This window comes from Callorhinchus milii, unplaced genomic scaffold (genome assembly GCF_018977255.1).
Source record: "Callorhinchus milii isolate IMCB2004 unplaced genomic scaffold, IMCB_Cmil_1.0 Scaffold2, whole genome shotgun sequence".
NCBI lineage: Eukaryota > Metazoa > Chordata > Chondrichthyes > Chimaeriformes > Callorhinchidae > Callorhinchus > Callorhinchus milii.
In genome coordinates, this window is record NW_024704743.1 from 116,421,438 (window position 1) to 116,448,166 (window position 26,729).

The following is a 26,729-nucleotide window of genomic DNA, read 5'->3' on the forward strand; positions in this document are numbered from 1 at the left end:
CAGCCACAGTCACACTGCCACCCACAGCCACACTCACACTGCCTCACACAGTCACACTCACACTGCCACTCACAGCCACACTCACACTGCCTCACACAGTCACACTCACACTGCCACTCACAGCCACACTCACACTGCTACTCACAGCCACACTCACACTGCCACTCACAGCCACAGTCACACTGCCACCCACAGCCACACTCACACTGCCACTCACAGCCACACTCACACTGCCACTCACACTGCCACCCACAGTCACACTCACACTGCCACCCACAGTTACACTTACACTGCCACCCACAGCCACACTCACACTGCCACTCACAGCCACACTCACACTGCCACCCACAGTCACACTCACACTGCCACTCACAGCCACACTCACACTGCCACTCACAGCCACACTCACACTGCCTCACACAGTCACACTCACACAGCCACCCACAGCCACACTCACACTGCCACTCACAGCCACACTCACACTGCCACTCACAGCCACACTCACAGCCACACTCACCACTGCCACTCACAGCCACACTCACACTGCCACTCACAGCCACACTCACACTGCCACCCACAGCCACACTCACACTGCCACCCACAGCCACACTCACACTGCCACCCACAGCCACACTCACACTGCCACTCACAGTGACACTCACACTGCCACCCACTGTCACACTCACACTGCCACCCACTGTCACACTCACACTGCCACCCACAGCCACACTCACACTGCCACCCACAGCCACACTCACACTGCCACCCACTGTCACACTCACACAGCCACCCACTGTCACACTCACACAGCCACCCACAGCCACACTCACACAGCCACCCACAGTGACACTCACACTGCCACCCACTGTCACACTCACACTGCCACCCACAGCCACACTCACACTGCCACCCACAGCCACACTCACACTGCCACCCACTGTCACACTCACACAGCCACCCACTGTCACACTCACACAGCCACCCACAGCCACACTCACACTGCCACCCACAGCCACACTCACACTGCCACCCACAGCCACACTCACACTGCCACCCACAGCCACACTCACACTGCCACCCACAGCCACACTCACACTGCCACCCACAGCCACACTCACACTGCCACCCACAGTGACACTCACACTGCCACCCACTGTCACACTCACACTGCCACCCACAGCCACAGTCACACTGCCACCCACAGCCACACTCACACTGCCACTCACAGCCACACTCACACTGCCACCCACAGCCACACTCACACTGCCACCCACAGCCACACTCACACTGCCACCCACTGTCACACTCACACTGCCACCCACAGTCACACTCACACTGCCACCCACAGCCACACTCACACTGCCACTCACAGCCACACTCACACTGCTACTCACAGCCACACTCACACTGCCACTCACAGCCACAGTCACACTGCCACCCACAGCCACACTCACACTGCCTCACACAGTCACACTCACACTGCCACTCACAGCCACACTCACACTGCCACTCACAGCCACACTCACACTGCCACTCACAGCCACAGTCACACTGCCACCCACAGCCACACTCACACTGCCACTCACAGCCACACTCACACTGCCACTCACACTGCCACCCACAGTCACACTCACACTGCCACCCACAGTTACACTTACACTGCCACCCACAGCCACACTCACACTGCCACTCACAGTCACACTCACACTGCCTCACACAGTCACACTCACACTGCCACCCACAGGCACACTCACACTGCCTCACACAGTCACACTCACACTGCCACCCACAGTCACACTCACACTGCCACCCACAGTCACACTCACACTGCCACTCACAGCCACACTCACACTGCCACTCACAGTCACACTCACACTGCCACTCACAGCCACACTCACACTGCCACCCACAGCCACACTCACACTGCCACCCACAGCCACACTCACACTGCCACCCACAGCCACACTCACACTGCCACTCACAGTGACACTCACACTGCCACCCACTGTCACACTCACACTGCCACCCACTGTCACCCTCACACTGCCACTCACAGTCACACTCACACTGCCACCCACAGCCACACTCACACTGCCACCCACTGTCACACTGCCACCCACAGCCACACTCACAGCCACACTCACACTGCCACCCACTGTCACACTCACACTGCCACCCACAGCCACACTCACACTGCCACCCACAGCCACACTCACACTGCCACCCACTGTCACACTCACACAGCCACCCACAGTCACACTCACACAGCCACCCACAGCCACACTCACACTGCCACCCACAGTTACACTCACACTGCCACTCACAGCCACACTCACACTGCCACCCACAGCCACACTCACACTGCCACTCACAGCCACACTCACACTGCCACTCACAGCCACACTCACACTGCCACTCACAGCCACACTCACACAGCCACTCACAGCCACACTCACAGCCACACTCACCACTGCCACTCACACTGCCACCCACAGTCACACTCACACTGCCACCCACAGTCACACTCACACTGCCACTCACAGCCACACTCACACTGCCACTCACAGTCACACTCACACTGCCACTCACAGTCACACTCACACTGCCACTCACAGCCACACTCACACTGCCACTCACAGCCACACTCATAGCCACACTCACCACTGCCACTCACAGCCACACTCACACTGCCACTCACAGCCACACTCACACTGCCACTCACAGCCACACTCACACTGCCACCCACAGTCACACTCACACAGCCACACTCATAGCCACACTCACACTGCCACTCACAGCCACACTCACACTGCCACTCACAGCCACACTCACACTGCCACTCACAGCCACACTCACACTGCCACCCACAGCCACACTCACACTGCCACTCACAGCCACACTCATAGCCACACTCACACTGCCACTCACAGCCACACTCACACTGCCACTCACAGCCACACTCACACTGCCACTCACAGCCACACTCACACTGCACCCACAGCCACACTCACACTGCCACTCACAGCCACACTCATAGCCACACTCACACTGCCACCCACAGTCACACTCACACTGCCACTCACAGCCACACTCACACTGCCACTCACAGTCACACTCACACTGCCACTCACAGTCACACTCACACTGCCACTCACAGCCACACTCACACTGCCACTCACAGCCACACTCATAGCCACACTTACCACTGCCACTCACAGCCACACTCACACTGCCACTCACAGCCACACTCACACTGCCACTCACAGCCACACTCATAGCCACACTCACCACTGCCACTCACAGCCACACTCACACTGCCACTCACAGCCACACTCACACTGCCACTCACAGCCACACTCATAACCACACTCACCACTGCCACTCACAGTCACACTCACACAGCCATACTCACAGCCACTCTCACACACAGCCACTCACAGCCTCATTCACAGCCACACACACATAGCCACTCACAGCCTCATTCACACAGCCACTCGCAGCCACACTCACAACCACTCACACAGCCGCACTCACAATGATAGTCACACTCACACTCAGATCTGTTTAGCATCTTTTCACTGAACCCGACAGCTAATGGCAGTCTCAGACACTTGTCCTCCTTTCTGGCTGAACTGTGCGTCTGTGGACATTCTCCACCAAGAAATTCGCAGCTCTTCCCCCAAGCAGAGAACACAGCAGAGAAACAACAAATCACTGCAGTCAAATACAGGAGAACGCTTCACATCAAGAGGTGGAAGAGACACTTTGCATAAATTCATTGCCCATTGAATTTAATTGTCATTTTGCCTTGGGCAATATAGTTTTCTAGCCAGTGCTTTTCCCCATCATTTAAACAGGCATAATCTGATAGAGCAGCACCATTGTCAAATCACACGCTATGTTATTACAGTATTTACTGTAAAATAATAAAAATAATTCTACACCATCTTCAATTTTAACATGATATGGGCTTACAGTTGAATTTTGGACTGTACGTTACCGGACTGTTGTGTGTCACCAACCCCTCTGTGTCATAATCAGTAGCCGTGCCTTCAGCTCCTACACCCCTAACCTCTGAAATTCCCTGCCACGATCCCTCCACCTCACCCCCCTCTTTATCAATCTTTAAAACCTACCTTAAGACCTACCTCTATGGTCACCACGCCCCCCCCCCTTTCTCCCTTGCTTGGTGTCCAACACCCACCACCGTGCAGTTCTCGGAGATGTTGTCCTGTGTGAAGGGCGTTCTATAAGTTCAAGTTGTTGTCGTTATGGACCACTGATTTTGCATGCATCAGACATCCTGCTGACCAAAAGTAAACCAGCCCATTAAATCCAACTCTAATCTTAAGAGGCGGGCATTCCGAAACTCTGTGAAGTTTATAGTTCATGTCGGCTTTTCAATAAGCATTAAGCTGCAACCACAGGAGACTGATTCCGTTTTCCGCTTCAGAACTGAGCCCAGTCTCCAGCAGCTGACGTTCTGAGGATTGCAATGCCACTGAGAGTTTGTGACAATGTACACTCGAATCCTTCAGAGAGTAAGGTCCCATCAGTCAAAGGCCTTACACAGGGCCTGACTCGCTGAGTGCCCACAAGCACTTAGACCAGAATCCAATGCTATTCACCCAAGTGCTCGCAGTATCCATCATTCAGAGATCAGTCATGTTATCAGTAGAGCTTGAATCCATCAGTGAGGATACAGGAAGAGAAACAGAAACTAAAGCCTGTGACAGAGGCTGCCGCATTTCATTCACAAAATATACAGTCAATTCACTTTATAGTATATTCTGTGAAGCGCTTTGAGACGTCTCAAAGACATGATAATTCTGCTTCATCTTCAATTTTAACATGGTACAGACTTACAGTGGAATTTCGGTCTGTACTTTACTGGACCCCTCTGTGGCATTATCAATGGCCATGCCTTCAGCCACTACACCCCTAACCTCTGGAACTCCCTGCCACAATCCCTCCATCTCGTCCCCATCTTTATCTATCTTTGTCAAATGCAAGGATTATTGTTATACCTGATCCAGGCTTCCAGTCTTTTCTCCATGTCTCCACACACGAGACACTGTGTCTATGTAGGCGAACAAAGCAGGTAATTTGCGCACAGCAATTGTGCACGTAGTGGTCATGAAGTACACTGGGAGCAACTCCCTCCTTTCTCTGTAAATTAATCCTTGCATTTGATAAAGCGCCTACAACATCAAAATATCTCAAAGCATTTCCCAGAGAATGTGCTGCAAAGTGTTAGTGATTGTATTTTGAAGATGAAGGCTACAGCCAATTTGCACACAGCAATGTCTCACAAAGCCGTGGAGGGAATGACCAATTTACCTGGAGCGTTGTTGGCCAGCACACGGCTGCGTTAGGTTCTTCGAAGCTCCCTTCTCGAAGAAGTCTCACAGGATTTTTTCAGCCTAATGTCTTTTCTGAAGGATGGCATCTCCAACGATGTTACTCTGAACTGTTACCGTGGCTACATAAATGTAAATTGCATTATATTGAGTCTCATACAGCGCTTCCCACGATGCAGGCCTCCCCCAGCACTAATGTCAACCTTGACTGGAAGCTTCAATTCCCCAAGTGGAATTGAACCTATGATCTTTTGACCCAGAGACAAGTGTGCCACCAGCTGAGCCAGGCAGGGCCAGTACTGGGAGTCAGCTTGACAACTCTCTCATGCCTCCTAGTGGGCATTTTATAGAGTACCATTGACAAAGCATGTGGGCAGCTCAACTGCTCGGCTTCCCAAAGGGGGTTGGTGTCCAGCATTTGTGATGGGAAGGAGGGGCTAAAGAGAGACCACCAAGATATCACCAAGAAAGGTGCAGAAACAAGTGATACTGGAGGCAAACCACACCTTGATAATAGGAAATGAAGAAGACTCAACAACAACTTGAATTTATATTGTGCATAGGGTAAGGTGACATCTCAGTGTTTTATAGATTTGGGGTTGGCCGCTAAGAGGTGGGAGGGGGAGGTGGTCATAGTCGTGTTTGAAGACGTGGGATTTCTCCCACAAAATATACCATCAATTCACTTTACCGTGTATTCTGTGAAGAGCGTTGGAATGTCTCAATGACGTGATAAGGTTCTATATTCTGTGAAGCGCTTTGGGACATCTAGAAGACGTGAAAAGCACTATATCAAATGCAACGATTATTATTATTATTATACCAAATGCAAGGATTATTCTTATATAAGGCATGACTCTCCGGAATATCGCCAGATTACGGCACTACCTCACCCCTCACGCCGCTGAAACCCTGGTTCACGCCTTTGTCACCTCAAGGCTGGACTATGGGAACTCTCTCCTCGCCGGCCTTCCCGCCACCTCCCTCCACAAGCTGCAGGTCATTCAGAACTCTGCAGCTCGTGTACTGTCCCGCACCAGGCTTCGCGATCACATCACTCCCACCCTCGCTCGCCTCCACTGGCTCCCCATCCCCCAGAGGATTGATTTCAAGATCCTCATCCTCACCTACAAGGCCATTCACGGCCTTGCTCCCTCCTACCTCTCCAACCTACTATCCCCCTACCTACCTGCCCGTACCCTCCGTTCCTCTGGCTCCGGTCTGCTCCACGTCCCCCGCCCCAACCGCCCTACTATCGGTGGTCGGGCCTTCAGCCTCTCAGCCCCCAGGCTCTGGAACTCCATCCCCCAGTGCCTTCGCCTTGCTTCCTCCCTTTCCTCCTTCAAGGCCGGTCTCAAAACCTTTCTCTTTGGCCGTGCCTTCAGCTCCCCTCTCGACTCTCTTCCTCCTCCTCGCTCCCTCCCTTCCCTCCCCTCACCCTGACCATTTCCCCCCTCCTCTCTCCCTCCCTTCCCTCCCCTCACCCTGACCATTTCCCCCCTGCTCGGGTCATGACCCAACTGTGCAGCGCCTTGGGACGTCCTCCTGACGTGAAAGGCGCTCTATAAATGGAATCTTGTTGTTGTTGTTGTTAAAGTCAGAAGGAGAGCGGGCGAGACGGAGTGGCGGAAGGAGGGAGTCCCAGAAATTAGGGGTTAGGACTCCCGCAATGTTTAGCTATGGCTAAGACGTCTGATCAGCTACACCGCGAATGAACCGCTCGACACAATGCAGAGGTACTGAAAACCTGAGTATTCTTCCCTTAATGCCCACGCTATGTGGACGCGCACGGCAAGATCCCATCAGAGCAGTGTTGCTGGGTGATTGACGCTATAAGTGTGCTCAGCTCTGCGCAAGCTTTAAACTAGGATTACTGACATCATTGGCTGTCGGTGGTTCTCGAGCTGTCTGAGACTGCGCACAGCATTGGGCTCATTGCAATAATCCAATCTCTCTAATGACATAGTACTTGAATGAAGGGAATGTTTTCAGGTCATGGCTGCGTTAGGTCCTGGTGTTTATTAAGTCAGACCAGGCGCTGCCGTGCCTCGTAATGACAGGCCCGGGGTTCGCAATGGCTGCTCCCGTTCTCGGCAAAAGAAGCCATCGAGCAAGAGGCTTCTGCACAGAGGAGGGAGTCAGTGAATGGGACATGGCACATGGAGTTAGTGACTGGCACCGAGAGTTACTGACTGACATGGGGAGAGGTATTGCCTGGCATTGGGGAGACACATTGGAGCATTAAGTGTAAAAGGGATAACGTCTTTTGATGAAGATATTGTGTGGACTAAGAAGCAGAGTTGTGAAGGATTATTTATGTTTTTACTTTATCGGCTGCTTTAAGCCGTCCGAGAGGCTACATCGTGAGAAGGAGCTAGATTAATGCAATTTGTTGCCGTTGTTGTGTTTAGCATTGGGGTTGGCCAGATTGAGCATAAAAGGCCCTTTGTTTGTGTTGTTTTTCTAGCCTGTGCATCCGTGTGTCCCTGTGCTTTGCATCAGAACACAAAACAAGCCACAAAACGGCCATTAATAATTCTCAGCCCTGCTCCTCTTCAAAGATGGTCTGGGCTGGGCCGGATGAAGTGTGGATTACAAAGGCCTGTGGTAAACCAGCCAGTCAGCTGTTAAAACGGCCGCCCAGCTTCACCCAGAGTCTATACGTGCTGAGCCGAGACCAAATGTGACTGAAGCAGGTCCATTGTCTCGAGGCCAGGCTTTGCCTTGGCTTAGAGGCAGGAAATGGCCACAGCTGGCACCTCAAATGCTGGGACACATGTTCAGCGACTTAATGAAGCACAGTGAGAGTGAAGCAAAGTCGGAAGGTTCGCTCGCTCCCCCTGCTGGAAAGCAAAATAACACGCAGAGGAATAACGCGTAGTGTCTTGAAGCGGTCAACAATCATGTAGTTTGACGCCGAACCAATGAAGGACAAAAAATGGGAGGGAGAGGGAAGGTGACTGTAGGCGCGGTAGAAGAGGAAAGTCATCTGAAGACGGGCAAAAAAGGAGTGAGGCAGAGGGATTGAGGTAGGCAGGTCCAGAGGTCAGGGCATAGAAACATAGGAACAAAGCAACAGGAGTGGGCCATCCAGCCCCTGTTCTGCCATTCTGTTTGATCATGGCTGATCTGTACCTCAAGTCCAATTACCCACGCTTGCCCCATATCTCTTGATACCCTTACCTAACAAATATTTTTCTACTCAGTCTTTAAAATGTGAATGGATCCAGCATCCATACCCTTTTGGGGGAGAGAGTTCCAGATTTCCACTACCCTCTGTGTGATTTCACTCCTAAATGGCCTGTCTCTAATTTTAAGATTATGCCCCTCATAATTTTAAGATAATTAGTAGTTGAAAACCTATAATAATAATAATCATCATCATCATCCTTACATTTGATATAGCACTTCATCACGTTGTCGAGATATCTCAAAGCATTTCTCAAGAACTTCTGTAAAAAGCAGTGACTGTATTCGTGGGTGAGCAAAGCATCCAATGCCCCATAGAAACAAATGCAGAAACGAGCAGAGACAAGCAACTTCTTATTCAAAATTAATATTTTAATAAGAGACTCTGTGTAGATAAGACATGAAATTCTATTTTAATAAAACAACCCATATCTAAACATGAATATGTCAAGCACAGCCCTTATCATTACAAAGTTATCACAGTTATTTATCAGTCCAAAAAGCTGCTGGGAAAATGTGAATTTCACAGGATGAAAAATAATAATAATAATAATCATTGCATTTGATATAGCTCCTTATCACGTCTTTGAGACGTCTCAAAGCGCTTCACAGAATATATTGTACAGTGAATTGACTGTATGTTGAGGGTGAAACGCAACAGTCAATTGCGCACAGCAGTGTCCACAAACAGTTGTAGATTGTGTAACCAAATTATTATTATTAATGTCTCGTCGTTAGCGACTGCCTGCTGCATTAAAACAACGCTTTAATTCCGCATGCAACATTTCCCCACCAAAGTCAAAGCCAGTTCATACTGGTTAAGACAATAATTCCCTAAAATATAGTTCTGGTTAAAAAAAATCATAAAAATTCAATCAATTTTGTAAATAAAATAATCGTATCGTATCACGTGCAATAAGTACATTTGTGACGGTCTGTCTCACTTGGTAGCACTCTTGCTCTCCCGGAGTCAAAAGATCGTGGCTTCAAGTCCCATGTCGGGACTTGGAACTCATATAGTCTAAGCTGATGGTGATGGTGGATGTGCTGCAATATGGAAGGTCCTGTCTTTTAGATAAGACGTTAAACTGAGGTCCCGTCTGGCTGTTCAGGTGGATGCTATAGATCCCATGCTGCTATTCTAAAAGAGAAGGGAGTTTCTCCAAGTGTCCTGGCCAACAAATAAAATCAGCCACTCACTTCAAAGCAGTTTGTGGAATATTAGTAATTTACTGTGCCTTGTTTGCCTACAAAATACACAGTCACTACACTTTACAGAATATCCTGCAAAACCCTTTCAAATAATCCTCCAGGATTGAGGGAAGTGTGTATTTTAACTGATAAAGCGGTTTTATTGAACATTTATTATTTTACAAACTCTCTTTTTATTGGGGCTTTATAATAACCCTTATACTTGATAATGGTGCGTTATCATGTCGTCAAGACATCCCAAAGAGCTACACAGGATTTTGCTATGAAGTATACGTGAACACGGCAGCTAGTTTCGCACACAGCAATGTCACACAAACAGTCACAAAGTGAATGACCGATTTTATCTGGAGGACAGTTATCCAGGACATTGGAAGAAACGCCCTTCCCTTTTTGTGTCATGCCACAGGAACTTTAATGTGCACCTAAGCGGACAAGTGGAACATCGGTTTAAAGTCTCATCCGAAGGACGGCACCTCCGACAATGTAGAGCCCTTCTATCCCTGCATTGAAGTGTCAGCTTAAACGATACAAGTTCAAAGTCCTAATGTGGGGCTTGAACCCATAACCTTCTGACTTAGAGGCGAGAGCGATAACCACTGAGCCAGGCAGCCATCTGGCATTCTAGCAAATTTAGACTAATTTTGAAGCCGTCCTCCAGGAAACCGGCTCAAGGTTAAGACTGAATTTAAGAATTTGTCAGAATTTCTTGCAGCCTCTGAAAACGCTAAGCAAATACAGAGTCGAGACCCAGGTGGGTTTACAGATTGGTGTGATTTAAGACCACCCCCCCCCACCCACCCCCAAGTGTTACTGGCAGTGCCAGCCAGTAATAAAATTCCCTGGCCTCCTGTATCGATCCGATACCAGAGCGAAGGCCGGAAGCTGTGCCTGAATTTTGTGCATTTCGTTCCAGGTCCCGCTGCCTGTCGTTTTGTTGTTGGCAATGAGGAGACAGTGTAACCAGGTGCGCTGCATGTGTGCTGAGTTGGGGGGAGGAGGAGAGAGAAGGAAAGGGAGGGAAACCTGGCGCAAAGGGTCCGTCCGCAGGTGCCTTGAGGTAGGTCGCTGCCTCCTGGTCGCGAGGAGTGCATTGGCTGTACGGTCTCCACCGTCTCAGGCCGCCACTTGGCACCGCTGGCTGTACAGAATCTCCACCACCCCCGGGTCCACCAGGGTCGAGACGTCCCCCAAATCCTTCTCGTTGCAAGCGATGCGCCGCAGGATCCGCCTCATGATTTTACCTGTTGCCAAAGGAATAACAACAACAACAAATTACATGTATACAGCGCCTTTCACATCAGGTGGACGTCACGAGCCCTGGACAACGAGGGGTTTCACCTGAGCTGTGGGTTGGGTTCAGAGAGGAGTGAAGGGTAGGGGTAGAAGGGTGACCGAAAGCACAGTCAAAGAGGAATGTCTTGAGATGGGCTTTGAAGGAGGCAATGGAGGGGGCACTTGGATGGAGATCCAGGGAGTGAGGGCAGAAAGGCTGAAGGTCCCACCACTGATATTGGAGCAGTTACGGCGTAGAACATGGAGCAGGCCAGTGCATGCAGAGCGTAGGGAGTGAACAGGTTGGTGAAGTAGAAGATTCCTGGCCATCAACCTTTATTCTTCACCCGCTCCCAACCCCTCTTAAAGCAAATGGCGTGAAGTCGTTACCTGATCGTGTCTTTGGGAGACCCGGGGCATTTTGTATGAAGTCCGGGGTAGCGATGGGTCCAATCTTCTGCCGTACTGAGGAAGGAGAAAGGAAGTTAACAAGCAGAATTCTCTTAATCTGCGCTCCAGAGTTTCATAGAATCATAGACTATAATACAAAATTACATTTGTATAGTGCCTTTCACGTTGGGAGAATGTCCCAAGGCGCTGGTTCCCATTACAGCACAGAAGGAGGCCATTTGGAAGATCTAGCCAATCAGTTCCACTTGCCCGCTCTTTCTCGATACCCCTGCAATTTTTTTCCTTTTCAAGTACCTATCTAATTCCCTTTTGAAAGTTGTTATTGAATCTGTTTCCACCACCCTTTCAGACAGTGCATTCCAGACGTAACAACTCTCTGTGTAAAAACATTTCTCCTCATTTCCCCTCTGGTTCTTTTGCCAATTCTCTTAAATCTACGTGCCCTGGTTACTAACCCATTCCTCTTGTCCCTGTCTACTCTATCAAAATTCTATCATAATTTTGAACTCCTCTATTAAATTTCCCCTTAACCTTCTCTGCTCTAAAGAGAACAATCCCAGCATCTACCGGTAAAGTTGAATGACCGTGTGCTTTTTGGGTGAACAAGGCAGCCAATTGGCGCACAGCCAATGTCCCACAAAAAAAATCTTTTGGTGATATTTTATCCCATTTTTCGATGCTTCCTGTGCCGTGCACCCAGCCACCTATTCCCAGTCTACTGTGATTGCAGGTTTGTAAGCGGTCACTGGGGGGTGCTAACTGCTCAGGTTGTCACTCCTGCCCGGGCAATTTGTACGTATGATGGGCAGCAAACACATTTGAAACTCTCAGCCTGGTTCGGATATTCTTAAGCTCAGTGATAGATTTCCGTGTGTGTCAGACAGACACCCGGCTGACAAAAAAAAAAGTCATAAAATGGCGGAATGCACTCAAAGGGCTGAATGGCCTTGTCCTGTCCAATAATAAACCTTACATTTGGGACAGTGCCTTTCACGTCAGGAGGACATTCCAAAATGCTTCACAGATTTTACTACGTTACCAAATGGAGACATAAAACCTGTGAAGTACTTTGGGACTTCCTCCCAACTGAGGTTGATAGATTTCTAAAGGATAGAGGGATTAAGGGATATGGGGATAGGGCGGGTAAATGGAATTAGGCTAGAAGATCAGCCATGATCTTATTAGATAGCGGGGCAGGCTCAAGGGGCCGAATAGCCTACTCCTGCTCCTACGTCTTATAGTCTAATGGCCAACGTGAAAGGCTCTAACCCAAACGTAAGGATTATTATAGGAACAGGACAAGGCTATTCAGCCCTTTGAGCCCGGAACATTGAGGTCAATATTATTATCACAGCAGTAATGTTTATTTACCATCTCATTCAAGCCTCCCCTTGCCCACCACTCCCCCACCCCACAGATACCGTGTCTTTTCAGCTCTTCTGTCACGGATTGCGTCAAGTCTCTCCCATCCTTCAGGGTCACAAAGCAGTAGATGCCTTCTCCCTTCACAGGGTGGGAGCAGCTGACCACCGCCACCTCTGCAACTGCTTCGTGCCCCGCCAGGGCTGACTCCACCTCAGCCGTGCTCAGCAGGTGACCTGTTTGAGGGCAGAAGGCAAAGATTGTCGGCCTGGCTCGGTTTTAACAGTTTTACGCTTTCGGTCATCTTCCCCTCCTGACCCACCTTCGCTTCTCACCAGCTCCTGTGACCATCCAGCACTGCGAATGTGCTTTGGGATGTCCTCCTAACTAGAAAGGCACTGCGTCAACGTAAATTGCATTGCATTCAATTGTGTAGCGCTCTCACCTCTGGCTCAAATGATTCAAGACCCACATTGGAACTTTGAGCTCCTAAGTGTAGGTTGATGCTGCAGTGTAGAGCTATTTGGGAGGAGGAGGAGTGGGAGGGAGGTGTTGTCCTTTGAATGAGACAACCCTGGAGATATATCGCGGGAAACCAAACCCCTACTTCGATGAACTGGTTTTGCCCAAAAGTCAAAGTGCTGAGCTACTTTGAACCAACTGTTTGGCAGAGCCCAGCAAGTCATGGTATTTATCAAAATAATAATCACGTATCTCATTTTATCCCATTATTACCCATTTTGAGTGTCTGGCTTTTTTAGGTTTTGTGCCATAAGAATAACGCAGGAGACTAGGGACTGAAAGGATTCCTCTTAAAAGAGCCAGCACAGATACGATGGGCCAAACAGTCTTCTTCTTTGCTGTAAATTTCTGTGGTTCTAAGAGGAAGCAGAACAAAAGGAACTATAGAAACCAACCTCGCAGTCGGCTTTTGGTAAGTGTTGGTGTTACTCCTTTAATGAAGCCATCTATCCTATAGCCTATTCACTTTTCCTTCCCCACACCCTCTAAGGACCACCCCCCACCCCCCACTCCCAAGCACTTATCTGATTCCTTTTTAAATGCTGGCTTCCCTGTTGTCTATCATACCCGAAATGCGAGCTTATCTTTCACTGTCTGTTGCTCATTACCCGCTGTGCATTTCCAGTATTTTTCTAGGTTTTAAATCAGATTTCCCGCATTGGCGTTTGTCACAACCTGGCTCCTGTCAGTTCTCTTTAACCTAATCCACTCAGCAAAAGAGGATCGGGCCAATTCAACAGATGGGACAAGAAGTGGCAGATGGATTTTCATGTACAGTACAGGGCCAATGATCAGCATATAATCAGGACCAGCCAGGTTGCAGATAAGGAAACAGTGCAGATAATTGCTCCTTACTTTATTGCAAACTGGTTATACAGCTAACCCCAAAATATTTCCATCCACAAGGTCACAACTTCATTCAACCAGTGACTATTCTCCTTGGCAGGGTAGCTGAGCTTGCTACAAGGTGAGGCGCTTGGCAAAGGCTTGTCGGAATCGGGTCAGTCCACTGTGGTGGTCTTGGGTGTCCAACCTGAGTCAGGTTGTATTCCAAGGCACTGCTGCCGATAGATCAGCCAGTCTGGCTCATCGGCAGGACTTGGAGGGGCAGATCAGTGACTGTAACGGGGATTCTTCATAGTTTTAATGCGTAAAGTGGTCCTAGCTGGACAAGCAGCGGGCAACTTGTGAAACAGTGCTCTCAACGGCAAGCTATGCAGTTTTAGCCAGTCAAGACTCCAGCAGTTACCGCAACACACACTCTGGGCTCCCCAAACCTTGACTCTTCCCAACCTGTGCCTAATACTCTCTGAACTTAGACTTAAGAAGAGAGTCCCCCAGTGATGGGGTTTCGTGCGAGTCAGACGCCCGGCTGATCCAAACAAAATTAATTCAACTCAGACGCCCTACAGCTGCAGGCTGCTGTTTGATGAGCGTCACGGTAATTCAAAGCTTTCAGTGAATGTCAATCAGTGAATGTCAACAATCACAAGATCCCTTGGTTCCCCACCTCTGCTGGTGGACAACACAGCCTCCTGTTGTGTATAGTAGATCGCTGGCTCTTTCATTGCAGCCGGGTATCCGGGTCCAGGGGAAATCTGATTCCCAAAAGGCTTCCCACCAAATTTGGCACCGGGAAAGCTAAGCGTTTTACATTACAAGTTGCCTCTGGAGGCAAAGCCGCTGCCTGCACGTGAGCCGAGGATGACCTGGTTGTGAACAGCCTTTATAATACACACTAATAATAATCCTTGCATTTGATATAGCGCCTTATCATGTCATTGAGACATCTCAAAGCACTTCACTGAATGTACTGTAAAGTAGATTGACTGTATTTGTGGGCGAAACATGGCAGCCAATTGCACACAGCAGTGTCGCACAAACAGTCGTGGATTGAATGACCAATTTATTACTGAGGGGGGAGGGATTATGACACCCAGAAAGCGATCCGCTAACAACTAACGTGGACTAACAACTGGGTTCATACTTACTGCTGGGTAAACAGAGGCACATGGAGAAAGGAAACTTGCCTCAGGTTTTACTCTGCCCAGGAATCAAACCCCGGGTCCTCTTGCTTGTGAGGCGAGCGCGCTAACCACTATGCTATGAGAATCCATTACCTGAGACATTCATCATGTCATCGATCCGCCCAGTGATCCAGTAATAGCCATCTCTGTCTCTCCGGCACCCTGCACGGGAAGAGGACATAGACATTGCTGTAAGCTTTCAGTCAGCTATCATAGAGGCTGAGGCCAGCAAACTGCACAGTGAGGGCTTTATAGTAGGACAATTTACATTTATATAGTGTCTTTCATGTCAGGAGGATGTCACAAAGCTCTTAAAACGGCTGACTTACTGTTATTAATAGTTGCAATAATAATTCTTGCATTTTATATAGCGACTTTGATGACAAACTATCTCAAAGCAATTTTTCGTTTTCAAATATAGTGATCCCCACAAAATCACTGTGAATCCAATATATGGTATATTATATCCCGTGAAGAGCTTTAGGATGTCCTCCTAACATGAAAGGCGCTTTACCAAATGTAAGGATTATTATTATGATTAAATGCAGCAGCTAATTTAAGCACAGAAAGGCCACACAAATACCTAAGATGAATGGTTAATTGTATCTGAGAGGATTATTGGCCAGGATATTGGGGAAAGTCTTCTTCTATTTTCAAATACTGTATTGTCACGGTGTCTTTAATGTCCACCTGAACAGCCAGGTGATCACTTAATATCTTATAGTAACAATAATCCTATACTAATCCTTGGATTGGATCCCTGCTTCACAACATGTCCTCTGTGGTATTTTGTGTATTTTGTGATTGACTGCAGCAGCCAATACGCACGCAGCAATGGGCCACAAAAAGCCATGAAGTGAATGACCGATTTTATTTGGAGAATTGTTGGCCAGAACACCAAGAGAAAAACTTCCATCTCTTTCAGAAATAGTGCGGTGGGATTTTTAACGTCCACATGAACAGGCAGATGAGACGCTGTTTTAATCCGAAGGACGGCAACTCCAAAAGCGTAGCAACCGCCCAGCGCTACACTGGATTGTCAGCCAAGACTATGGAGTTCAAAGTCCTGGCATAAGACTCACAAATTCCTGACACCGAGGTGAGTGTGCTACCAACTGAGCCAGGCTAACACCTCCAGGGGATGGCACGTTATTACTTTTAGGTGTGAGACAACTAATTTGGGGAAAATACAGAAAGTAAAATCCCTTCAAAGTCTCGTCTTTCCTGCTTGAGAGGGAATCGGAGGAGACAGTCCCGGTGCTCAAGCGCTCCAGGACGTTACCCCACACGAAGGGCGCTATATCAATGCAAAGTTGTTGTTGTTATTGGTGCCGGTCACATCGCAGTGTGAAGCCACAACTGAAACTGAAACTGCTCGACAGTCTGGGATCAGAATGCGGCTGTGGGGTGAGAGCGACTCTATGTACGGTGTCGTTTACCATCTCCGGTCACGTAAAGGCCCGGGAACTTCTTGAAGTAGACGGACTCGTAACGCTCGCTGTCCCCGTACACGGTGCGCATTATGGATGGCCACGGCTGCTGGAACACCTGGAGCAACAGAACCAGAAGGTGAGGGGTTAAAACACCAGTGCCCAGAGTAACATCTCAGGGTCAGTTAATGGGTCTATTGGGGGGTTGTCACAGAATCGTGTACATTTCAGCACAGATCAAAGCCATCTGTGCCACAGCCCCAGTGACGTGCTGACTTCCACACTCTCCCATTCCCTCCTCCTTCCAATTAACCCTTCGCAACCTCATTCTTCAAGGGGATATCCAATTCCTTTATCGATATCTACATTCAAATGCAAGGATTATTATTAATGCTTATTATTGTTGTTGCAGAAATTGATTAGCGTTGCTGTGATGATCCTAGACAGCATCAAGTACAACTCCCTGCAATTCTTTTCCCGGCGAAAAGAAAAGTATTGAGCCATCGCAGGAACTATCCATGAACCTTCCAGTTGTTCGAGATGTTGAGCAAACCAATAATAATAACAATCATAATAATAATCCTTGCATTTGATATAGCCATTTATCACCTTGTTGCGACATCTCAAAGCGCTTCACAGAATATACTGTAAAATGAATTGACTGTATATTTTATGGGCGAAATGTAGCAGCCAATTGTGCACAGCAGTGTCCCACAAACAGTTATGGATTAAGTGACTAAATTTCACCTCATGGCCACAATCTGATCCCAGGTTCATGACTGACTATCCCCAATTGACTAACAATCGGATTCCTACTTACTGCTAGGTAAAGAGAGATATGTAGAGTCAGGATACTTGCCTAAAGTTTCGCTCTGCCCGGGAATCAAACCCAGGTCCTCTTACTTTCGAGGCGAGTGCTCTAATCACTATGCTACAGGACTCCAAAGTTGGGTCAATCCGTCAACACTGGACTAGGCACCTACCAGATATCCCTCAGCTTCCCCTTCCAGCTCCTCACCATGCTCGTTCACGATAGCAGGAAGAATACCGAAGAACGGGAACGTCTGCAAAAAGAATTGATGGAAAGGGTTTGCAAAATCTTCGGCCTGATAAAAGTGAAGGTGGAATGTACTAAGCAAAAAAAAGTGCAAATTCTAATGTCTTACAGCGGATCCTGGCTTCAAAGGCGTAGCTGCCGGCAAAGGAGTCATCACATGGCCACCCTGGTGCGGAAATGACACAAAGTACGAGAGAGTGAGCAGAGGGTTAGAAGATCAATGTGGATCAATGTGTCAACCCATAACCAACAACGAGTTAAGTCACCACCCCACCCTCTCATCCGTACTGCACCAGCTAACATAGTGAAGTCATAACAGTAATAAATTAATTGGATTTAACGCCTATAAAGCCTTAAAGCTCTTCGCAAAGTTTCTATCAAGTGTAATGACTGAGTATTTGTAGGTGAACGCAACTCCCAATTTGCGTACAACAACGTCCCACAAACAGCCATGAAGCAAATTAATAGCCAGGACTTAACCTTCTCTTTTCCCCTTGCACTTTGCGAATAGCGCTATGGAATCTTTAAGGTTCACCTTAATAGGCAGACCTCGGTTTAATGCCTCATTCGAAGGATGGCGTGTCTAACCATGCAGCACACCCCAACCGGGTCTCCAACTGATCGATGATCACTAGGTGGCATCTCACGTATGCTCAATAAAAATAAAATCAGGAGCGATATTTACCTCAGTTTAAACATTAAAGTTTATATTATTTTTCCAGTTGCATGAAATTTATATATTTTATAGTTTATATTTTCTGTTTATATTTTTATTTCTTCGCACATCTGGCTTGGTTTCCAATTTGACTCAATAACTTGATGTACTTGTATCACTCCTTCCAATTGACTTTTGGATCATGCACGACAGTGCCCCCAAGTGGCAATCAACCGATTGGAGACCTCCCTGGTCCAGGCTGTGAGCCCTGATTTCAGTCTTGCACCCACAAGTTTCGGTCTCAGAGGAGATAACTGTTACTCACCTAGCCAGGCTGACACCCAGGCTCTGAAAGAGCCTGAGGAAATGCCTGAGAAGGGGATTGGCGACGGCAGACTTTAGCGTCCTTGTCTCACAGGAATATTGAGCGAAAAATTATCATAATAATAAATCTTGCATTTGATATAGCCCCTTATCACGTCTTCGAGACGTCTCAAAATGTTTCACAAAATATACTGTAAAGTGAATTGACTGCGAAAAAAGTGGCAGCCAATTGTGCACAGCAGCATCCCACAAACAGTCAAATTGGAGGGATTATTACCCCCAGGTTAAGAATGGGCCACAAACTCTTAAAATTTAAGATGGTAGTTTTGAGGCTAAGACCAGAGAAATTTCAAATCTCTTTGCTTCTCGAAGTTATAAAGATCTCCCCCCCAGCCTTTCCTGCCTGCACCCACTCCCCACCCCCACACACACACAAAACAGAGACCACTTACCGTCTCCGTCTGCCAAAAGGTATCCATGATGGGGCACCGGCCGCTTCCAATGACGTTGTAAAACCACAGCCAAGCCTCGGGGTTTATGGGCTCTCCAACACTCCCCAGGATTTTCAAAGACTCAAGATTGTACCTGTGGGGAAACAAATTGTATAGTTTCATAAACTTTATAGTTAGGAAATAGAATGCTGTTGAGAAGGAAGCACGCAGAATTATCTTCAGTATTTTCAGAAAACTAACGGACATTTTGTTCTCAAAAATTCTTTGATTCTTTCTGATAATAAATAATGGGCCTCATTGGGTCTACACCATGCATCATAAGGCAACACCATGCTAGGCTATACTATACTATAGTATATATCTATACCAGGCAAGGTGGGGCTATACCATGCAAAATGACCCTAAACAACGCACCATGAGGTCTATACCGGGCACAATGAGACTATGAAATCTTTGCATTCCATAATAACAGTAATCCTTGCATTTGATATAGCACCTCATCACATCGTTGAAACGTCTCAAAGCACTTTACCAAATATACTGTAAAATTAATTGACTGTATTTTGTGGGTGAAACGTGGCAGCTAATTGCGCACAGCAGTGTCCCACAAACAGTCGTGAATTGAGTGACCAAACTATTATTCATATAGCACCTTAATATGTCACTGAGACATCGCAAGTGCTTCACAGGCTATAAGGTGGTGTGACTGTGTTTTTTGTGTGCCTGTGTTTAAAATAAAGAATTGGCTTGAAAGCAGCAGTCTATACAGGAAAGCAAAATGTTTTTTAAAAAAGTCATTGGCAGAACCCAATTCATTCTGTATAGTTATCAAAACAGCTTGCTTTCAACTCTCGCTGAAGCTCAACTTCCACCCTGTCTTGTTTGCACTCTGATGTTGTATCAGGTTGTATCAGGGTGCTACCAATGTTATAACATTATGTTATAACATTGGTTATAACATGGTAGCACCACCCGCCTCTATTGATCCAAAGCCTATGTGTGAAGCGAAGAGATCACAAGGACAGAGCTGGTAAATAAAGGCCAAGAGAGACAGATAAAAAGCGTAGGTGAGATGGGAGAGAACCAAGAAATCACAATTACACAACCAGGGAAACAGAGACTAATACAATTTGATAAAGGGTGAATGCTTTTAACAAGCCTCCTGAAAATCTACCTCTCTGAACCGTGCCTACAGTCACTTCCCTCCTCCCCCACCCTCTGCAATCGGTTTCAGGCATCGTCTGAACAAGTGCTCTGGGGTTCACAGAGCAATCACCTGTGACCCTGTGTGAGGGGTGCTATGTAAATGCAAGTTGTGGTTGTAGTTGTAGTCTCCATAAAGTGCTTGAAGATGTTACCCTACATGAAAGGCGCTACATCAATTCAAGTTGCTGTTGTTAAATAAACAATAAGGGAGAATCAGCAGAAAGTAAAGGGAGGTTTAGATGAAATATTTGAAGATCCGTTCAACTTATTATAACTATTTTGTCTCATCTTTCCGGAATATCTACCCTAATGTCTTTTACTACAGTATCAACCATCCTTTCCTTGTCGATTACCCTCTGTGTCAAGGTCTATTTTGTGCTGTTTGTCCTAAACAGAGGAGGGAAGGAGGGAGGAGGGAAGGCGGGAAAGAGGGAAGATACACATCAGATATCCATCACAGACAGAAAACAAGCAAGAGTTAGAGAGAAACAGAGATGCAGAGACAGATATGGAGAGACGGAGATGTTGAAAGGGACAGAGACATATAGATTTCACAAGAGCTGAGCATTGGCTCCAGCATGTTCTCACATTGAGTCACTTCCTGCACGGCCTCAATAAATCAGGACAACATCTGTGTTGCGATCACTGAAAACAAGGTTTAAGATCCTCAGTGCCCGAAGGCAGCAAGCACTAAAAGGCCTTAATCTGTAACAGATCGTTTACCAGCTCGTGCTGTTAGTGGGAGCTGTGACCAAGTAGTTATAAGAAACCATGATTCTGGGACATAAAAGAGCAGTTCTTTTTACTGGTTCTTCATTGTAAATCATCATCACAAGCTCTGATGAAAAGATCAGCTGGGAGTCATGTCCTGCAAGCAGGATTTCCTCTGGAATATTTGCAAACGTGGCTGATAGCAGGCGATGCTTCTGCCTTTGACCTATGCTACACTAGCTCAGTGTTAAGGTCTGAACAACAACAACCTGCATTAATATAGCCCCCTTCACACAGGACAGGGTCTCAGAGCGTTTAAATTGGAATTGAAAAACCATAATGATTTACAGAGGGGTTTTTTTTTCTGTCAGGGTTTTTTTTGTACAGTAAAACCTGAATTCGAAAACCTTAACGTTGTGCAGATTCAAACGTATTAATAATAATGATTACAGATTTAAACTTTGGCTTTCCGACCATTGACTTTCTTACTTCTTCACAGGTTCCTCGCCAAACTTCATCAACATTCTGATTGCCGTAGGCGCTGTGTAAAATGTTGTCACTTTGTACTTCTCAATAATTTCCCACAGCCTGGCCACGTGAGGATACAGCGGAACACCTTCAAACTGGAAAAACAGGGAGTAGCTGTCAGGGGTTTATCTTATACAGGAAGGAAGAAAAAACTGTCATCTTTGCAGCACTTGATCACATCCATACGTGCAAACAATGACCGCTTTTGTAAGCAAACGTGTTAACTGCTATTGCACGTAGTGACTGTGTATTTCTAGGCTAGTGCGGCAGCCATTTCATGCACTGCAATGTCCCACGAACAGCCATGGAGCGAATAATAATAATAATAAACCATGCATTTGATATAGAGCCTTATCACATCATTGAGACGTCTCAAAGCGCGTCACAGAATATATTGTAAAGTGGATTGGACTGTTTATTTTATGGCTGAAACACTGCAGCGAATTGCACACGGTAGTGTCCCACCAACTGTCATGGATTGAGTGAACAACTCTATTTCTTTTGGAGGGATTATTACCCCCCACCCCGGAAAGGGTATATAAAAAATAACTGATCAGCTTGGAGGATTGTTGGCCACTGGCACTGGAAAAACTTTCTTCTCTTTTCAAACAGCATCATGGGGGAAGAGGGCTTCAACACCCACCTCAAGACCAGACAGACAGGTTCAACGTCTCACCCAAAGGCCAACAGCCTGAGGGGTGAGACAGTGGTGGAATCGGGCAATATTGAGGAGATGGGGAAAGGTAGAACGGAACATAACCCAGATGTGGGGGAGAAAGGACAGTTGAGGGTCAAACAAGACGCCTAGGTTTCTGAATGGCTCGGTGAGGTGGATGCTGATGCCAGTGCCTGAGGTGCAAAGGCGCTGGTGCAAACCAATCAGGAGAGCCTCGGTCTTGCTGACGTTCAACTGTAGAAAGTTGGTTCTCATCCAGGACTTGATGTCTGACAGGCAGTCTGTCAGGACGTCGGTGGAGTCGAGGATATTAAAGGGTATGGGTAAAAGGTGGGGAAATGCGACTAAAAGATAATAATAATTCTTGCATTTGAGTTGCACCATATCACGCCTTCGAGACATGTACTGTAAAGCGAATTGACTATATATTTTGTGGGTGAAATCTGCCACAATCTAATAGAAGAAACAGAGGTGTGTGGAAGCGGGAAGAGGAGAGGAAGAAGTTCATGAAGAATACAAGCACTGATGCAGACTAGTTAGGTTGAATAGCCTGTCTCCAGGCCGTTGTATTTTAGGTAACAAACTGGCAAAACATGCTCGAAAGGGGCTGAATGGGCCCCTCTTGTTCCAATGTTAAAGAGGAGGGGAGAAAACTGCAGGGTAGAAACAGAACGAGCGAGCAGACCACGAGGCCCTGCTCCAGTAGTTACAAACACTCACCAGAATGCTCGTGGCTCCATTTGCCAGCGGCCCGTAGGTGATATAGGAGTGTCCGGTAATCCAGCCAATGTCAGCCGTGCACCAGTACACATCGGCAGGGTGGTAATCAAAAACATACCTGAACGTGATAGCCGTGTAAATCATGTAACCGCCCACAGTGTGCAGGACACCCTGGAATAAAGATGACCATTGACCATTGACCATTGACTTCTTCACTGCACTTTAACAGCACAATTGCACAGTATTATTATAGCTGTGTCGTAGCCTCCGGGGCCAGGTTGACCATTATCTCCCAGTGGCCAGTCTTTAATGTGCTGAAAATTGTCTCGTCCGAAATTTTAAACCTTTTTTTTGGTCGCCGGGGTGTCTGACACTTGTGAAAAACCATCACCAAGATTAAGAGCATCCAAAACAAACTGAGAATTCCATGCATCTCACACCTACACATGGAAATTTCAGAGATAAATTGATGGAACGTAATGCGCACTCTCTCCCTGGAGGGATGGATCCTGCTTATCTAATTCCAGAAAGTATTAGGCGCAGTTTGGCAAGAACCCAACCTTGGGGACCCCAGTGTGAATTGGGGTACTGCTGGAGTCTAACCAGCTAAACTGCATAGCTTGCCATTGATAGCACTGTCTGGCAAACTTTCTCCCTGCTTGTCCAGCTAGGACTACCCTCCCCATTAGGGGTTTCGCTTGCAGGGTTAAAAGGAACTGAGTGGGAGGATTCCCTGCCTCCAATGACTGCCCGTCCAAGTGCTGTGAAGAAGCCAGTGCTTTCATTGGCAAACTATGTGGTTTTATCTAGTTGAACTGCAGCAGTAACCTGAACACAACATTCTATGGTCCGGCATGGAGGGCGCTATATAAATCCAAGTTGTTGTTGTTTTTGTTGTTGTTGTTGATGGGGAGCCAGTGGAGCCTTGCCTTGCCCCCTCTCTATGCTCTTTCAAGTCCCTCCTGAACACTTTCCTGCTTGACCGTGCTTACAGCCACCTCCGCATTCCCCCCGCCTTGGAGTTGGGCTTCACCACCGTTAAGCGAGTTACAGGAAGGGCCTGCACTCGCAGAACCGCCCTGGTGGACGGATAATGGAGACCAAGATGTACGGAAGAGGAGGAAAGTTGGGAGAGGAAGATAAAAGGGAAAGGCTGACTTACCTTGGGTTTCCCAGTGGACCCACTTGTGTAGAGGATGAAGAGCGGATGTTCAGAATCCACCCATTCTGGCTCACACTCCTCGTCAGCTCCCTGCATTACAGTATGCCACCACATGTCCGTCTCTGGCTTCCAGGGTAACTAGAGGAAAAGCATAAAAGAGTCTGATCTGTAACAACAACATCATCATCAATGTGTATTTATATAATAATAATAATCATTGCATTTGATATACCACTTTATCACGTCGTTGAGACTTCTCAAAGCGCTTCACAGAATATATCGTAAAGTGAATTGACTGTATATTTTGTGGGCGAAACCCAGCAACCAATTGTGCACAGCAGTGTCCCACTAACAACGGTGAATTAAATGACCAATTTTTTTTAAAGGAATTATTATCCCCGGAAACCGATCCATCAATCGACTAACAACCAGGTTCCTACTTACTGCTAGATAAATAGAGGCGTGTGGAGTAAGAAAACTTGCCGGGTGAAACGTCTAAGACTCCACAGATGAGCCTACGCGGGTATTCTCAGTGAACACAAAACTATGAGAAGGAGCTAACCCAGGAACCAAAGAGTGGCTTCCAAGGTAACTAGAGGAAAAGCACGAAGAGTGGACTAAAGATACAAAGAGATATACATCGTGGGAGCCCTGGGCTTAAATGAAAGAACTTTCATTAACAGGTAACTTAGCCATTTCTCAAATTCTCTGGAGTTCCTCCGACTAGCTCTCTCTCCTCGATCAAGGCCAATCTCGAAACATACCTCTTTGATAGTGCTTTCAGCCATCTCTCCCTCCGGGGATAATAATTCCCACGCCCCCTCAGCTCCCACCCCGAGCTTGAGTGCCCACCAGCAGTGAAAGCACTTTGGAGCATCCTCTTGATGTGAAAGGCATTATGTAAATTGTATTGTATTACACTGAGGCTTTGGTAAAATTACGATCAACACAAAGTGTTTACCTGCAGGTTATCACTGTCAAGTCTAACGCCATTGTCCCTTGTCCTGTTGCCAAAATGTTGCACCACAACACACTTTTTCACAGCGAAGTTTTCTCTGGAAAAAAGTGTCAGAATCCAAAATCTTAGAGCTTTTATCATAACTACATCCAAATACCCCTGACAATCACCTAAGTGAATCTACCTCTATGGCTCTGATATCCTGTGTTATAGGACACCCTTTGTCCTATAACACAGAGTCTTTCCTCTCCATGATCATGCTCCTGATGCTATCTTCTCTCCCTGACCCAAAATACTGCTATGCACCCTGAGGGACATCTGGCTGTCTGTGAAGGAAACACTTGAGGTANTTTTTTGGGGCGTGGGGGTGTTCAACACCTGCAGAAACTCATCAAAGTGCTTAAGAGCAAGCAAACTAGACTGAAAGTTTCACATATGTATGCTACCTGTACCTGGAAATTTCCCTGCGAATGAATTGGAATTCGTACTCCCCTCCCTGGAGGGATGCACCCTGCTTACCTAATTCTGGAAAGTATTAGGTGCAGGTTGTCGAGAGTCACGGACCCCAGTGTGGGTGGTGGGAAACTGTTGGGAGTCTAACCATTCAGAGCACTGTATGTCAACCTTCCCATTGCTTGTCTAGCTAGGATCATCCTGCCCATTAGAGCTTTGGATTTGGCTTGCAGATTCAACAGGAAAGTGGCAGTAGTGGCAGGAATGCCTGCTTCCAACGATCGGTAATCCTTCCAAGTCCTGTCAATTGATACAGGCTAGCTGGTCTGTCATTAATATTGTCCTGGGGTACTGGGGATCTGCCTGGTTCAGGATCCGGACTATTGAAACATAGTTTTTAGTTGCCAAGCATGTCATTCTGGAGGCAGCTCAACTCCACTCGGAAAGCATCTTAAATGTCCGACAAAGGAGTTAGAAAATGAAGCGTCACTCGCAGAACGCCTTGCCATGAAGTGATGGCCCAAGAAGGAACCCCGAAGAGTTAGACCGCGTTGACTTGAAGATAGGAGCTCACGCGCAGGTGAGCCCATCTCCACCCAGTGACACCAATCGAGAGCAAGACCCAATAGTAAAAAACTCACTTGTCTTGGCACTTTTCCAAAGCTTCGGTTGCAATCTGCTTCACATTTATAATCTTCTCTCCTCTGTAAAAACCATCTGAGTGACAGAAAAAGAAAGAGTAAGGAACGGCAGAGGGTCAGTGTGTGTCCGATATGTTTACGTCAGATTACAAGGAGATGAGAGGGGGAGGGGAAAGGGTAAATGGGATATGATCATTCCATAAGTGATAGTGTTGTACAAGTTACAAGGGACTCTTACCTGCAGTAACCAGGAATGAACAGTGGGAGTCTAATATTCTCTCACACAGAGATTCTGATGAGAAACCTGCAAACTGAACAATAGATGAATACAACCTGAAATATCTGCTTCTTCTCCCAACACCCAGGCTTATAATGGCGCTAGCTGATGTCAGTAAACTTTT

At 47.3% G+C, this 26,729-nt stretch overlaps 1 protein-coding gene across 1 annotated transcript in view; it reads right to left on the bottom strand.

Annotated features, from left to right (window-relative positions):
- Window positions 1–10,317: 10,317 nt before the first annotated feature.
- Window positions 10,318–26,729, bottom strand: part of acss2l (acyl-CoA synthetase short chain family member 2 like) — a 29,506-nt gene continuing 13,094 nt past the window's right edge. Inside the window, exons 5-18 of the mRNA XM_007897254.2 lie at window positions 26,567–26,639; window positions 26,329–26,404; window positions 25,238–25,331; window positions 24,277–24,414; window positions 23,115–23,285; window positions 21,680–21,813; window positions 19,274–19,406; window positions 17,952–18,008; window positions 17,769–17,849; window positions 16,795–16,903; window positions 15,449–15,517; window positions 12,866–13,042; window positions 11,424–11,498; window positions 10,318–11,002 (exon numbers count right to left, since the gene is read on the bottom strand). Of these exons, the coding sequence (XP_007895445.1) occupies window positions 10,875–11,002; window positions 11,424–11,498; window positions 12,866–13,042; window positions 15,449–15,517; window positions 16,795–16,903; window positions 17,769–17,849; window positions 17,952–18,008; window positions 19,274–19,406; window positions 21,680–21,813; window positions 23,115–23,285; window positions 24,277–24,414; window positions 25,238–25,331; window positions 26,329–26,404; window positions 26,567–26,639 (1,515 nt within the window). The 3' untranslated portion in view covers window positions 10,318–10,874. The remainder of the gene's footprint in view (window positions 11,003–11,423; window positions 11,499–12,865; window positions 13,043–15,448; window positions 15,518–16,794; window positions 16,904–17,768; window positions 17,850–17,951; window positions 18,009–19,273; window positions 19,407–21,679; window positions 21,814–23,114; window positions 23,286–24,276; window positions 24,415–25,237; window positions 25,332–26,328; window positions 26,405–26,566; window positions 26,640–26,729) is intronic.